The 13,625-nt window shown below is 44.0% G+C and overlaps 2 protein-coding genes across 3 annotated transcripts in view; one reads left to right on the forward strand and one right to left on the reverse strand.

Moving 5' to 3' along the window:
- Window positions 1-1,637: 1,637 nt before the first annotated feature.
- TTF1 (transcription termination factor 1) lies at window positions 1,638-11,279 on the reverse strand. Of its 2 annotated transcripts, XR_015222788.1 has the most exons (13): window positions 11,246-11,279; window positions 10,454-10,543; window positions 9,376-10,280; window positions 8,370-8,605; window positions 7,816-8,001; window positions 6,240-6,318; window positions 5,828-5,958; window positions 5,091-5,319; window positions 4,689-4,778; window positions 4,401-4,466; window positions 3,629-3,714; window positions 2,935-3,181; window positions 1,638-1,658 (listed from the first exon to the last, which is right to left on the reverse strand). XR_015222788.1 is itself a non-coding variant. In XM_086625111.1 (12 exons), the coding sequence occupies exons 3-12, from the start codon at window positions 10,266-10,268 to the stop codon at window positions 3,021-3,023; spliced, it is 2,157 nt and encodes a 718-aa protein (XP_086481237.1). In that variant the 5' UTR covers window positions 10,269-10,280; window positions 10,454-10,543; window positions 11,246-11,279; the 3' UTR covers window positions 2,056-3,020. The 2 variants fall into 2 exon arrangements, 1 of the variants encoding a protein (XP_086481237.1); XM_086625111.1 differs by lacking the exon at window positions 1,638-1,658 and having other exon boundaries at window positions 2,056-3,181.
- Window positions 11,280-11,571: 292 nt separating this feature from the next.
- CFAP77 (cilia and flagella associated protein 77) overlaps window positions 11,572-13,625 on the forward strand; it is a 60,554-nt gene continuing 58,500 nt past the window's right edge. Inside the window, exon 1 of the mRNA XM_086625451.1 lies at window positions 11,572-11,697. Within this exon, the coding sequence (XP_086481577.1) occupies window positions 11,572-11,697 (126 nt within the window). The remainder of the gene's footprint in view (window positions 11,698-13,625) is intronic.

The raw sequence follows: 13,625 nt of genomic DNA on the forward strand, positions 1-13,625 counted from the left end.
CGCGCCGTCACGGCCGAGAAAGCCCAGCCCTTCCCTTCCCTCTCACCTCGCCCCGCTGCCGCCGCGGCTCTCCGCCACGGAGCCTCCCGGCCCGGCCCGGCGCCGCCGCCAGCCTCGCCTCAGGCCGCGGCGCCTCGCGCGCGTCCGGTCCGCCGACGGAAGTGGGCGCCAGCCCTGCGCCCCGCCCCTGCGCGCTGGCCACGCCCCCTCGCCTTAAAGGGCCAGTAACGCGGGGAGGCGCGCGGGCGAAAGGGGAAGTGCGCGGGAGCATAAACTCAAGCGGCGTCGGAGCCCCACGGAGCCCAGCTAAGGGCACTGCCTCGAGGACAGACTTACTTAAGTACCAAACTAATAAAATCCCACCCCAAATCCAAGATCAAGCCAAGCACGGGGCATTCCCCAGCAGGCTGAAGCAATAACCCCGGGGGGGCTTCCTGACAGCCTGTGCCGCAACGGAGCCCACTGCCACAGGCAGCACATACTCCCCGCACACCCTGAAAGAGGCAGGAGAAGGTTTTGCCCCCGCTCAGGCCTCGCCCTTGCCTTGCAGACCCCGGAGATGGAGCCACTTTGGCCAAGGTTTGTGCCCAGCCCCATCATCGACCCTGCAGGGCACAGGGATGATGCTGTGCCGCGGGCAGGGGGGCTCTGAGGAACCAGACAGGGACTATTTGCCTTTCTTCAGTCCCCCCACGTCGCTCCTTCAGGACTTTACAGGAGAGGGGGGTGGAAAAGGCAAGTGAGCGTTTGATCTTCAGCTAGTGCCGCCGTAGCACTCCTCAACTTTGAAGTGCTTCCCTGCCGCAAACGCAACTCCCGTGTAACCCGGCTGTCTCCGTCTTTGATAATGCCACACAGCCAAGAATTTTATTCTGTAACACTATTCAAGCCATTAACGCGCCAGGAAAAATGCTTGAAGCGACACATCTGCTTGAATCGCCGAAGTTTTTAGGGGACGTGCAGTGCTTTTTAGACTTGAAGGATCTGTCATGCTCTTATTTATAACGCAGCCCGATACACAAAGCTTTGTCAACGTTACTTCCCTCATCATTCTGTGAAGCCCGTTTGGTTTTTTTTTTTGAACCTCTGCACACAGTTTGCTTTGTTCTCAATAATCTTCAAATACCCACACGACACAACCGCCTCCCCTGCCTCTGCTCCCGTGTGCCTGCGCAAGACGATGCCAAAGGGAAAAGCTGCTTTCTTATGCCCTCTTAAGTGCCATTATTCAGCAAACGGGAAATGATCAGCAGTGCTCTCCCTCCTCCAAACAATTATCTGCCCATGTGCAAACAGATCACAAACACCGCGTTACCCATGAGATAATGGGTAAGGAACCGTTGCCTTATTCCCTCCCCGGGACCGTGGGGAGGAGGGACACAGCCTCTCCCTTTTTCCTGCGCAGCACAGGTCAGGTCTGTGTTTTTCCCCACAGCAGTCAGCGTAGTGATGGCTCCAAGTTTACAGTTCCTGCCCAGGCTTACTCACATTATTTTGCAGAGAAATTGCTGTTATCAAGTATCAGCAAGAGTCTTCCTTTAGAATCTTCCTTTTAAAGCAAAGGATAAAGTACCTCGTTATGGAGGTACAACCACGCAACCGTTTGTGCTCCAGCCTGCAGAAAATTCAGAGGCTCTCCATCTTCCAGGAAAAAAAAACTGAAAAAAACACAACCCTCTGATTCAAAAATTCAAGTTCTTCAGCTTTTAACCTTCAAACCCACAAGGCAACAGAAGCAAGTCAAAGGCGTAACTGCAAGGGAGCTGACACAGGCTTTTCCCCCATTTCACCTCTCGGCTGGAAATCTTACCCTTACACAGGTGGCTGATCTCATGAGGTGTCCTGCCTGTCCCACAAAATCACATCGTTTCTATCTTCAGAGAGACCAAAGCCAGACTAAAGATGGAAAATTCTCATTTAACATCCTTAAATAATCACAATCCAGATAAATCACAATCCAGAACCGCCAACAAGGCCTTTATTTCAAGCCATTAAAAGTTCTGCATTTTCAATGTCAATTATTAAAATTAAAGACGGAAATTCTCGCTTATCAAAAAGCAGCATGTCAGAGATCAAGTCTTCTTACATTACTTTCTCATACAGCATATAGGAAATATAAACAAGCCATACAAATACTTTACACGCACAGCAAGATTTTGGAGGAGTTCTTTACATTCGTTCGGTCAATTTACAAATAATCACTCTAGGCAGATAGTTAAAAATATCATACAAGGACATGAGTACAACCTCCATCTTATCCCTCAACTTTCTGATTAAAATGTAGAACTTTTCCTTGCCAGTAGAAAAAAAAAAATATATATGTGTATATATATATATACACTGTCCATTTTGTCTTTGTATTCTAAATATTAACAAAAACATTTTAAATGTTTAAATTTTCATGGTTAGCATGAAATGTCATTATGATTTATGATTTGTAACGGACAAATATCCTTCTTCTCCAGAAGGCCTGATAAAAGCGTAAGTCTACATCAAAAATAAAAATTAGTTGCTTTTACGAACAAGGTATCTGTAAAAAAAAAAAAAACCTAAGCCTCAAAGTTGTGCTGTTTCCATCAACACAGATGTCTTAAGATTTGTTTATCATAGAGATTTAAAAGCAGATTGAAAGCCTTTTCCCAATTGCATGAATTTACTTTTTTTAAAATTATTTAAAGTTCTGATAACTAAGTTTGTACACAAAGGGTAAACAGCAGCTTTCAACTCCATCAAAAACAAAGCAGTGGAAAAAATACTATTTTTGAGACACTCAGAAAGCAACTTGGATGCTTAAAAAAAGATTTGTAAAAACCAGAGCTAAATTAAGGTAACAAAAGGTGGCACAAAAACTGTATTTAGCTCAGCCTTCAATATGAAACAAGAAAATCAGACGTGCATATCTTTACTTTTTCCATTATTAGATAACCTGTGTACCTGCAGTTGTTGATCTGTGCCCACTTTCAACCAGATCCACTCGGCAGTTAAATGTGCAGACTAGGAATTGGTTTTCAGGCAGTCAATTAATCACTCTCTTCACTGGAGTCAAAGATGTCACTGAGTCGGAAAGCCGCCTTCTGTTGCCTGATTGCTGAATCGTCAGAACTATGGTGTTTCCCTTTCCTGCTTTCTAACTTCTCTTCAAGTTCCGGAAGTTTCTCTTCAAAAAGATAATCAATAATTTCTTTGAAAAAAAAAAAAAGAAAAAAAAAAGTGGTTTCAATTGGATCTGTTGCGGAACTGGATGCCATGGGGAAACAGGATCTCACGGATAGAAACTGTCAGTGTTAAATGCAAAAAATCTCACTGTTTCATAGTAATCCCAGTGGCTGCAGGGTAGATCAGACACACACATACATGCAAAGACGAACTAAAAAAGCAGAGTCATAAAAGTTTTAAAGCCAGAGTATTAAAGAGAAGAGGCTGATAAGCACTGCATGAAGATGCCACTGAAAGTAAACTGTTACTAAAAAAAAAAAGAAAGGCATTTAGCGAAAAACACACAAAGCCTGAGATTTTAGCCAATTTACTTAGCGGAAAGCTAAGGAAGAAAGAATTGAACTAGAATACATATCCTCTTAGATTCTAGCGAAAACCTCAAGAAGTATACAAAAACAGTTTGGATACTGACCAGAAAAAGTCTTTTTTTGCCAAAAAGGGACACAGGAGACTTTTAGCTTATAAAATTTTCCTTGAACATAGGCTCTAGGAACATCTCTGAAAAGAGAAGAGTTCAAAGAATTAGTGGTGCAAGGAACTATTACAAAGTTTAGTTGTTACTGAGTTATTCATTCATGAGAGTGACGCTGGTCAAACAGTATCTTAGTTTTAGGTAGAAAGGATGGATTTCAAATTCTAATCAAAACAGGTTTTCAAGACAGCAGTTCCCCTTGAAGGTGAGAACCTAAACCGTGCCATTACACATGTGTATTATATGTTTACTGAAAAGAAGCCATAAATGAAACTGAAAGTACGCAGAAAAAAAAGCGCTGTAGAGAAAGCATAGCAGTCGCAGTATTGGTAATTTCATATTCAACACTTAGTTTGTTTAGAAGACTATTGTATCACATTACACATTCCTGTAACTATCCCTTTTTCCTACGTGTTGATTAACATCTGGAAAAGTCTTATCACCGTCTTGAGCACAGACTACATAACACAGTTTTAGCACATAGAATGTGCTGCCTGCAAGGGTTGCCTGAGGTGGTTAAAATTAAGTTTCAGAGCTTATAGGCATGGTTTATTGCTCAGTACTATGCAACGATATACAACTGTATGGTACCCAACTAAATAACATTTTCTATAGCTGCAGAGGCCTGAGAACGTTCATTCCTTTCTGGAATTTTTAAGACTATCACTTCAACTATCCTTTGTATCCATAAAAAGAGGTAAAAAAAGTTTACCCGATAGTATTACTGAGTTCTTCCCAGTTTACTTCATTAGCATCCTCCACTTTCAGTTCATGCAATCTGTGAATACAATACAGAAGCAGTTTGTAGGCAGAATTCAAGAAATAAATCAATAATGCTCACAGTCCCCCAGTTAGAAGCTATGGGACATTCTGTCCCAAGAAAGACTAGTTGCAAAACCTGTATGAAACTGCAAGCATGCCATTCTCACTCTGAAAGCTTTTATAAACACAACTCAGAACAGTCAGAGACACAAAGCATTCCAGTAACTCTGAACTATACCTTTTAATAAGATTGATCTTGGCCTGTAATCCTTTGTTCCCCCTATATAACTGCTGCCCTTTGGTCATCTTGTTTGTTAAAATTGTAGTCCTTTGAAAACACACACAAAAAAAAGTTTCTATTATTTCAAGAAATTCCAAGCATCAAAAGGAAGTGTCTCCAAATTGCTACTGCTGTCAGACAAGCAGAAGTCAGGCTTCACTATCACAGCAAGAAGAAAACTTAGCACAGCTAGCAAAGAGTTATGCATTTGTCTCAGACACATTTGCAACACCTCTTCAGTAGTCCACAAACTATTTATTACTTATCTCACCAAACAATCATCACGGTACAAAGTTTTGCAGAATAGTTAAATAATCCCCAGAACACATTTTACTATCTCAATTTAGTACAAACTCTTACCATTTCTGTTTACATTGTCTCCAATATCGAGTTCCCACTTTAGCTTCGATCTCAGTCCATGGTAATTTCTGGTACAGTTTCTCACGGTCGATCATGAGATCTCTATGTGACTTTTCTGATGATGAAACAGAATCTGCATCTTCTGTTTCCAGTCTTTTCCTGATCACCTCCTCCACTGCATGCTTTAACTTCTGAGTCTCTTCCTTTGACCAAGGACCATAATTAACAGCTAAAATTGAAAAATAAGGTTAAGGCATAATTCATCAGAAATGATTAGGACAAAAAGGCAAAAGAGCAAATGCTTCACTTTGCATTATTCTTATTTACAGGACCAGCTCCTTAACACACGTCCCAGAAACTCTTCCGCATACTAGATTTGAGAGAGAAGTTCAGCCTAATCACTGAAGAACAGTGCTCATCTCTAGTTTCTATCTTTTAAAACCTGGTTTCCAAATTCCTCCTGCCCTCCCCCTGTGAAAGCATCTATTTAGATGTCAGTTCCATTTAATAAAGAGTTGCATTTGTTCCACTACTTCTCCCTTTTCTATCAATAACTCTTCTTATCCCTTCTGTATGAAAATGTAAGCAGTGGCCTGGAAAAAAGAACCAATACCAGAAAGAAATTTTAAAAAAAAAAATCCACTATTGGGATTTTTTCCTAAAGTTTAGGGTACATACAACATACACTTAAAATAACTTCTCAAATTCAAAGAATCGTTTTCCCCAAAATTACATACTCGACTTGATTTCAGAGTATTTCATAGCAACTGAGAGGTTAGAACGGGACATCATCTCGGAAATCTTCTTCCAATCATTGCCATGCAGAGCATGATACTTCTTTAACTTTTCTTTTTCTTCCTTAGTATACCTAGTTGAGGAAACAGGCAGAGTTTCAGCTGCAAATTCAAACCATTCCAATATCTTAAAAGAGCTGTAAACTTCACAGGTACTTCAATGTTACTCATCACTACCATTTCAAGTCACATTTTCCAAAAAAAGTCTTGATAAGGGATAGTCAGAAAAATGAACTGTCAATTAAGTCACAGTAACTGGCACGAATGGGAGAGATTATCTTAATTTATATCCGGTTTTAATGTACAAATAAACATCAGAGACTGATATTAGCATTCAGAAACTCAAATTACTCACCTCCCTTTATAATTATTTGGGTCAAACATCTTCCTTGCTCGATAATATATCAGCCTCCAGGGTCGTGGTATGCCCTCAGCTAGAACGTAAAGGATTCATTTTTCAGACACTGGTGAGACCACTTTAAAAAAGCCAAAACCTAAACAAAACCAAATCCAAACAACATACATTTTCATGACCATGCTGCCAATGACAGATTCTCTCCATTCAAGAAAACGTACCCTACAACACTTCAGTAAGTGCACAGGAAATAGTCTCAAGAGAATCTCACGAGGATTTTCAAAGATATAATTGTTATGACCATGGTAAGATTGTGAATGCCAACAGCTGGTAAATAACTGTGTATGTGTGTACCTAAGTGTGGGTGAATATTGAAAACTGAACTTTTGAACTCTCAAGCACAAACCTGTTACTCACCAGCTACAAATTGTGTAGGCTGGCTGTAAATTTTGATAACATCTGGATCAAATGTAAGTAACATACTGAATAGTCCCTTTAACAGAGAGACAAGAGACAGCTACCAGGCAGGAGGCTGATGAGACATTGTGCTTCTGCATATACACTAGTTTGATGGGGAAAACCAGGGACTGGGGGCATCCAGCTAAAACAAAGGGAAGATCTTGGCTGAAGGAAAGATCCTTGAAGTAGGGGAAGATCCACAGAGACCAATACATGGGAACACATAACAAGTCTTGGTCAGCAATGCCCAGGACATGTAGCTGCAAGCAACTCATGTAACACTAACAGGACTGTCTGCCCAATTTTCCCCGACATTTTCTGCAATCTCCCAGATGGGAAGAGAAGTCAACACCAGGCAAATGTGACGGGATGATGCAGAGGGAACGATTGTGTTTGTGAAATAATCAAGGAGGAACAAATCTGTAGCCCCATTGATCTTTAAATAAACGCTAGCATCCAAATCCATCACAGGTTGTAATTTGCTCTGTCTTGCCTATGCTGACAGAACAAACAGAGAATGGAAAGCCACTGAGTAGATTCATCAGAGATGTTACAAAATGAGCGTGTCTGCCATACGAAGAGTGAATATTTTCTAGCCAGGAGAGGCCTAACTAAATGAGGAAAGAGGAACAGAAGAGATGCTCCTTCTGCAAACAGAATTTTAGCCATAAGAATTTTATTTGTTTTCCTCACATCTTGGAAAACTACTTTGGCTGATGACCTAATTTTTTTCAGTTCCTCTGCCATCACTCACTCCCAAACCTGCCACCGACTTACATGCTCTAAGAACCGACTAACAATTTCAGACAGGACTTAATCACGCCTCCCATTAATAAATTACTATGCTTAATTAAAGTCTACCAAATAATGCACCTTAAACCATAAAGTCCAAACGCAAGTATGAAAGTCTGTAAGTGCTGCTGGTCATGATGATGTTGTAATCTCCAAACTCTTCGTATCCGAGAAAAGATAATACTCTCAGCAGCATGCTCCCTTTTGGCTAAATTTAGCAACGTTAGTGCTTTTCAATAAAAAATTATTTTAGAAAATATATCGTGGTATCACCCGGTTGTGGAATGTAACATTCAGCTATTTGAGAAGGAACTTAAATACTTACAAAGTTTTTCACAAAAACCATGTTCTGCTTTTAGACGATTGATAGTTCCTTTATCTTCTGGATACCTCGAGGTAAACAGGAGTTTTTCAGCACTGTCTATTCCAGTAATTGATAAGAACTCTTCAAGATTTTTCCGGATTTGATCATTTTCCTTCTGGGAAAATCTGCCAAACTTGACAGCAATACCTAAAATACATAGGAAGTTATATTTAAAAAAGAAAAAAATTACAGCAAACCTCAAGTACAATCTCTTGTGTATTACATTCGGCAAATGTGTAATGGAAGATCAACAAATTCAAAAGGTGAAAAAAGAAAACTGAAAAGAGACAAAACAAGAGCTGGGAGCAGGTAATTTACACACATGCTTTGGACTGTAATTTGACAATGAGAAGCAGATGGTACGGAGCAGAGAAACAGAAAATACGTCCATTGGAATGAAGTGAACCAGACTCCATGGATGTGACAGACACCACACAAAACCTAACTATTTTCTGTCAAAATATTAGCACAGTTGCACAGTCCTTCCTCACTACAAGAATATTTTGAGAGCTCACCTTGCTTTTTAAACCGTTTAAACCTTGCTAAGTCTCTTCCAGCCATCTTCCTGACTGAACTGTCTGATATGTTCCTCACATGAGGAATAAACTCTTCCAATTCTTGCTTTGCAGAATCCAAATCGATGAATGAATACATGCCAAAGTCCAGGTCCTCTTCATCATCAGAGGCTACCACTTCAGTAAAGGAACTCTTCTGGTCCTCCTTTCTCTTTGACGCCGAGGGTTCTGGTGTCCTGATATTAAACAAAGGAGTACAATAAATACACCTCTAGAGCTCAAAATAGAGATTTTGTTAGTGTCTCTACCATTAAAAGAATGAACGTGTTCATTAATCAAAGAAAAAGGAATATTTCACACATATAGCCCCTTGTATTGCCAACCTTTTAACACAGACGTAATCTATTATCAATTTTCTGTACTTATGATATTAAAGTGCGTGTTGAAAATATGGACCTTTCCCACAAAACTCTCACTAATGGACATACAGAAGAAATAGTGCCTCTTGCTATCACTGACAACACAGAACTTTTCCATCTGCCTCTTACTAGTGCTCTTCTTGTGAGTTCTATACACTGTAAAAGCACCAAGAGCTACTTACACAAGCATTTGTTTGCACAGAACACTGAATTCTTTAGTTGACCTTACTATTTGTTTGGCAAAAATGTCTATGTTCAATATAAACACCAAATTTAACAAATGGAAGCCGTTCCTCTCCATTTTTTTTTTTACTAAATACAAGTTACTTGCACATAAATTATTTCTATACCTACAGTTTTTAAATAGGAGAAAATATTCTATGTTGAAGGCAATAATAGTGTATTCTTACAAATTTTATTGTATTCACAACTAAACTCTTTAAGTAGGTCCCATCTCATCATACTATAAAAGTTTCTTAAGTTGTTTTTAAAAACACATACAATACAAACTGAAGAAAAACCTAGGACCCAAATAACGTGATAGAAACACCTAGGAGGTGGAGGGAAAACCAGACAACTCAACTTACGTTGCATCAGACTCTGAAGAGCTTTCTTCCGTGACAAAAGCTCTGCTTTTTATTATCTTTCTACCACGCCCTGGAGTTTTCGGAGGACGCTGATCAGCTGTTTTAGTTGGCTTAGAAGAATCAGCAGGTACATCCTCAGAACCTTCACTCATGGCAGGAGAAGCATCACCGTCACCATCTTCATGCCATTGCCGGGGTGTTGCCACACCACCCTCGTCTTCAGGTAATGGCAAGGCTGTGTCCTCTCCTTGCCTGTTTTGCTCTAGAGATAACAACAGTGACTGGTCAACAGTTACATCTATGTCTTCTTGCATATCTTGGGCACTACTGTCTCTTTTCTTCTTCTTCTTCTTCTTCTTTTTTGATCTTTGATTGTCATTTTTATCACATGTTTCTGAGGTAGGCAGCTCATGTACCTTTTCTTCTTCAAGTAATTTTTTTCTTTTCTTCTTAATAGCCTGTTTTAAATAAACGTAATCAGCATTCGTCTCCTGACAATTATCAGTGCCATGTGGACTTACTGTGACAAAAGTTACACCGCTTTGATCATCTGTACTATCATTACGCTTCTGTTTCTTTTTTTTCTTTCTCTTTTGGAAAGCATCCACTCCAGTCTCATTACTAATTTCATGTTCGACAAAAGAACAATCTAATGAAGACTGTTGCTTCTCCCCTTTGTTTGTTTTTTTTTTCTTCTTTTTACAGCCTTCACCACTCTGTGCTGTTTGGTCTTCAAGCAGCAGTGTAGAAGCATGGCTAACCTCTGCATTTTGTCCACCTTCTCCTTCATCATTTTTATATTTCTTGTTGCCTTCTTTGTGTTTTCTCTTCTTCTTCTTCTTCTTGAGAAAATCCCGAACTTGAAAATCATCTGCGCTTGCTTCTTCTTTCATATTTTTTCTTACCTTAAATAAAAGATATGAGTTTTACTCACGCACTATCATTTATGTAGCATTACACAGTTATACAGTAAAAAAAAAAAAAAAAAAAAACACACACAAAAAAAAACCACCCAAACCATTAAAACATTAAGGAACTACTCATTATTATCTCAGAAACATACAGTAAAGATACTTACTTTTCAATCCAGCTAATTTTGCAAAGTGACTACAAAAAAGCAACGTCTTCTTCATCAAACAGATGTGCATCACAGCTGTATTCAGTCTTCCTATAATAACAACAATACATTTTAATAACTATTAGCTTTAAGTTGACTTTGAATGACTAAGCAACAACAGACTGCTACATTCAACTCTGCTTTCAGCAACGAAACACCAACAAGCCAGGAATAATAAATATTAATTAAACTAACTGGAACTAAAAACAAGTTCTCTCATTAGAAGCTTCTGACTGGCTTTGCCCACGTTCCAACAAGCCCAAAACCAGCCAAGATCCGCCAGCTCCAACCGACTTTAACCAGAACAAATATATTCCTGAAAACCGCAGTCGCACAGAGCAGGCAGGAAATATTTTTCCGCACGTTTCCTACGGCCAGCACGTAAAAACCACTTATAAAGCAACATCCCATCATCCCTGAAACACACGACCTTGAGATTCGCATCCCCAAAAAGAGTTTCCAGCGCTGACCGGTACCAGCCATCACCTCTCGCCGCCGCCGGGCAGCGGCTGCCCCGACACCTCCGGGGCCGGGCCCCGGACCACGCACCGCCGCGCAGCCCCCGCGGCCCTCCGGGAGCACCGAGAGCGACGGAGGCACCTACAGCAACCACGGGCCGCTCGGCGGCACCGGGGCGGGCCGAGCCGAGGAAACCGCAGTCCCTGCGGGGGCCTCTCCCCCCTCCCTGGCCGCGACAGCGCGTCCCGCCGCCCGCCCGCCGAGAACGGTCCCACCGGGGCGCTCCCGCCCTACCTCCGCGCCGCACGCGCTCCACCGGCGTCCCCCCGCAACACCGCTCCCCCCGCACCCTGCTACCGGACTCTCCGTTCCCCTCTCCCCGCCGCCTCCCAGCGGAAGCGGTCCCAGCCGGATCCATCAAAGCGACGGACGGGCCGGCGGTTGCTAGGAGACGGGTCGCCGCTGCCTGCCGTCTGCGCTCGGGGCTGGGAGCTGCGGCTCCGCGGCGGGATCCTCCCAGCGGGGCTGCTCGCCCGCCGGAAAGGCAACGCCGGGCCGCCTGCCTCAGCCCCGACTCCGGTTCTCGCCGCCGCGGCGTGTTATTCTCCCCGGGCGGCGCCATGGCGGGCGGCGGAGCGGCGCCCCCGCGGCGGCCGCTGACCCTGGCCGAGGTGGAGCCCGGCAGCGAGAACGAGCGGCTGGGGGTGGCCCGGGACAGCATGTTGTGCAACCCGCTCATCCTCAAGGTGAGCCCCGGCGCCCCTCGGTCCGTCCCGTCCATCACTGCTCCCCGCCCGGGAACGCCCGCCCCCCCTCCCCGTCCTAACGCCGGTAGCGGGGAACAATACCCTGGGGGGGCGGGGGGGGGGGGGGGGGGGGCGTGTCACGGTCCCCGCGGGCAGCCCCACAGCGGAAAAGTTTCTTTTTAAAACCACCTGGAGCGCGACAATAGCTGAAACCCATTTTCCCCCCATTGATTTATATGACAAGGAGGGGAAAATATGTTTTCTCGCAGCTCCTTCGTGTTTTATCACCCTTAAGCACCCGGTGCCCCCGGGGTGGTGATCGGCAGCAACGTGGGATGGGTTTTCCCTCCGAGGCTCGGGCGTTTTTTCGAGCAACAGCCGCATCGTTTGAGGGGCGCTCGGGAACAGGGACCGAAGTGTCACTGGGGCTGCTCCCTGCCACCCCCCGCAGCGGAAGGGTCCTGGCAGGGGACACAAACTAACCACTTAAATTAGGCTTTTACACCAGCTGTGGAGGTTACAGTCACTTCCCAAACTCCTGACAGTTCTCATCTTACCAATTCCACTCGTATCCCCGTTCTGTGGATGGGCTGAGCTCCGGGTGGGTCTTGGAAAGCTTCAGGCATCTCGCTTCGGTTGCCTCCTCCTACTCAACATCCACAAGCACAGAAAGTCACGCTTTAACCCCTCGCCTTCCCTGGGTTCCGTCCCCCCGCCCCGAGCAGCAGCTGAAGTGCAGCTCTCGTCCCCTGGATGGCACTCGCAGAATAGCTTCGTGCCCTGACCCAGCGCTTTCCCGTCCCGGTCCCCCCCGGGAACACGCCACCGGCCCGGTACTGAGCCCCCACCGGCCCTGGGGGCCAGGATCGCTGCTCTGAGGGTGCGGAGGGAGAGAAACGGCGGTGCAGCCCCCGCCAGCCCCCCCGTCGCGGGCACCGGGCGGTTTGAGCGGCTGCACTTTTCCCCTTCTCCTGGGGAGGGCAGCGCTTCTGCTCCAAAGCGAGATGTTTCCAGCGGTGACATTTAAACCGCGGCTGTTCAGCCCTTGCTGCGGTAGTTAAGGTCTTGAATTCCCTGGTAATCGTACCCTGGCACCGCAGGCTTGGAAGTCAGCCATCAAATTTTGGAATATCACAGAAAATTGGAGCCTTCCAACATTGAACATTACACACACACACACACACACACCCCCGGCCCATGGAACTCAAAACATCGGTCTGGAAATTATATTAGGAAGGCAAAGAAAAACAGTAGGTTTTGCATCATAACTCAAAAGCAGCTTCACTTTTTCAAATGCAAAACTTTTACTTGCTTTCCTCTGAATCCTGTAAGTTTGAGAAAAAGTGGCAGTATCTTTGCTTAGAAGTGGAATCAGAGTGAGACTTCTTCACCTAGCTACCCCCCAGAAAGAGGTGGTGTGGACAAGAGGTAGAAAGGGGGGTGAACCTCCTCGGGATGGAGGCAGCTGCAGTGCTGGGAGGGAGAGGAGGCAGCCCTGCATCTTCGCCATCCCTCCAAACTGTTTCTGCTTTTCTTAGAGAAGTGTGCTAGTAAATACATTTTTAGGTGAAGCATGAATATGAACCAGAATATGTAATTATATACCATTTAAGGTACGCTAAGGCATAATTGCAAAGGTCGGGTTGATCCCACTTATTTTCGTGATGCATTTACATTCCTTAAATGGAAACAGGTATAAACCACCCATCAGCGCTGTAAATCCCAGGTCTACGAATATAACACTGGGGTAATCCTGCGAAGGGCAGCTCCTCTCCTGTAGTGTGTATGTTGCAGGTAGATTATATGTGGTCATTAAGATTATGTTGATTTATGTGGGAGTTTTGCCTGTCTGAACACGAGGACTCAGCCGAGCACTGTCTGTCCCTAGAGCTCAGTTGATGTCTTCTCCCCTCGGGTCCAGCAGTTTG

The sequence above is a fragment of the Tauraco erythrolophus genome, chromosome 22 (genome assembly GCF_009769465.1).
Source record: "Tauraco erythrolophus isolate bTauEry1 chromosome 22, bTauEry1.pri, whole genome shotgun sequence".
In the NCBI taxonomy this organism is placed as follows: Eukaryota; Metazoa; Chordata; class Aves; order Musophagiformes; family Musophagidae; genus Tauraco; species Tauraco erythrolophus.

Bases quoted from the DNA above. Each gene is read 5' to 3' on its own strand.
- TTF1 (XM_086625111.1), bottom strand. From the start codon at position 10,268: ATGAAAGAAGAAGCAAGCGCAGATGATTTTCAAGTTCGGGATTTTCTC. The intron at 5,320-5,827 runs GTATGTAATTTT...TTTCAATTTTAG, and splicing joins ATACTCTGAAATCAAGTCGA to CTGTTAATTATGGTCCTTGG. The intron at 3,182-3,628 runs GTCAGTATCCAA...TTTTTTTCAAAG, and splicing joins GCAAAAAAAGACTTTTTCTG to AAATTATTGATTATCTTTTT.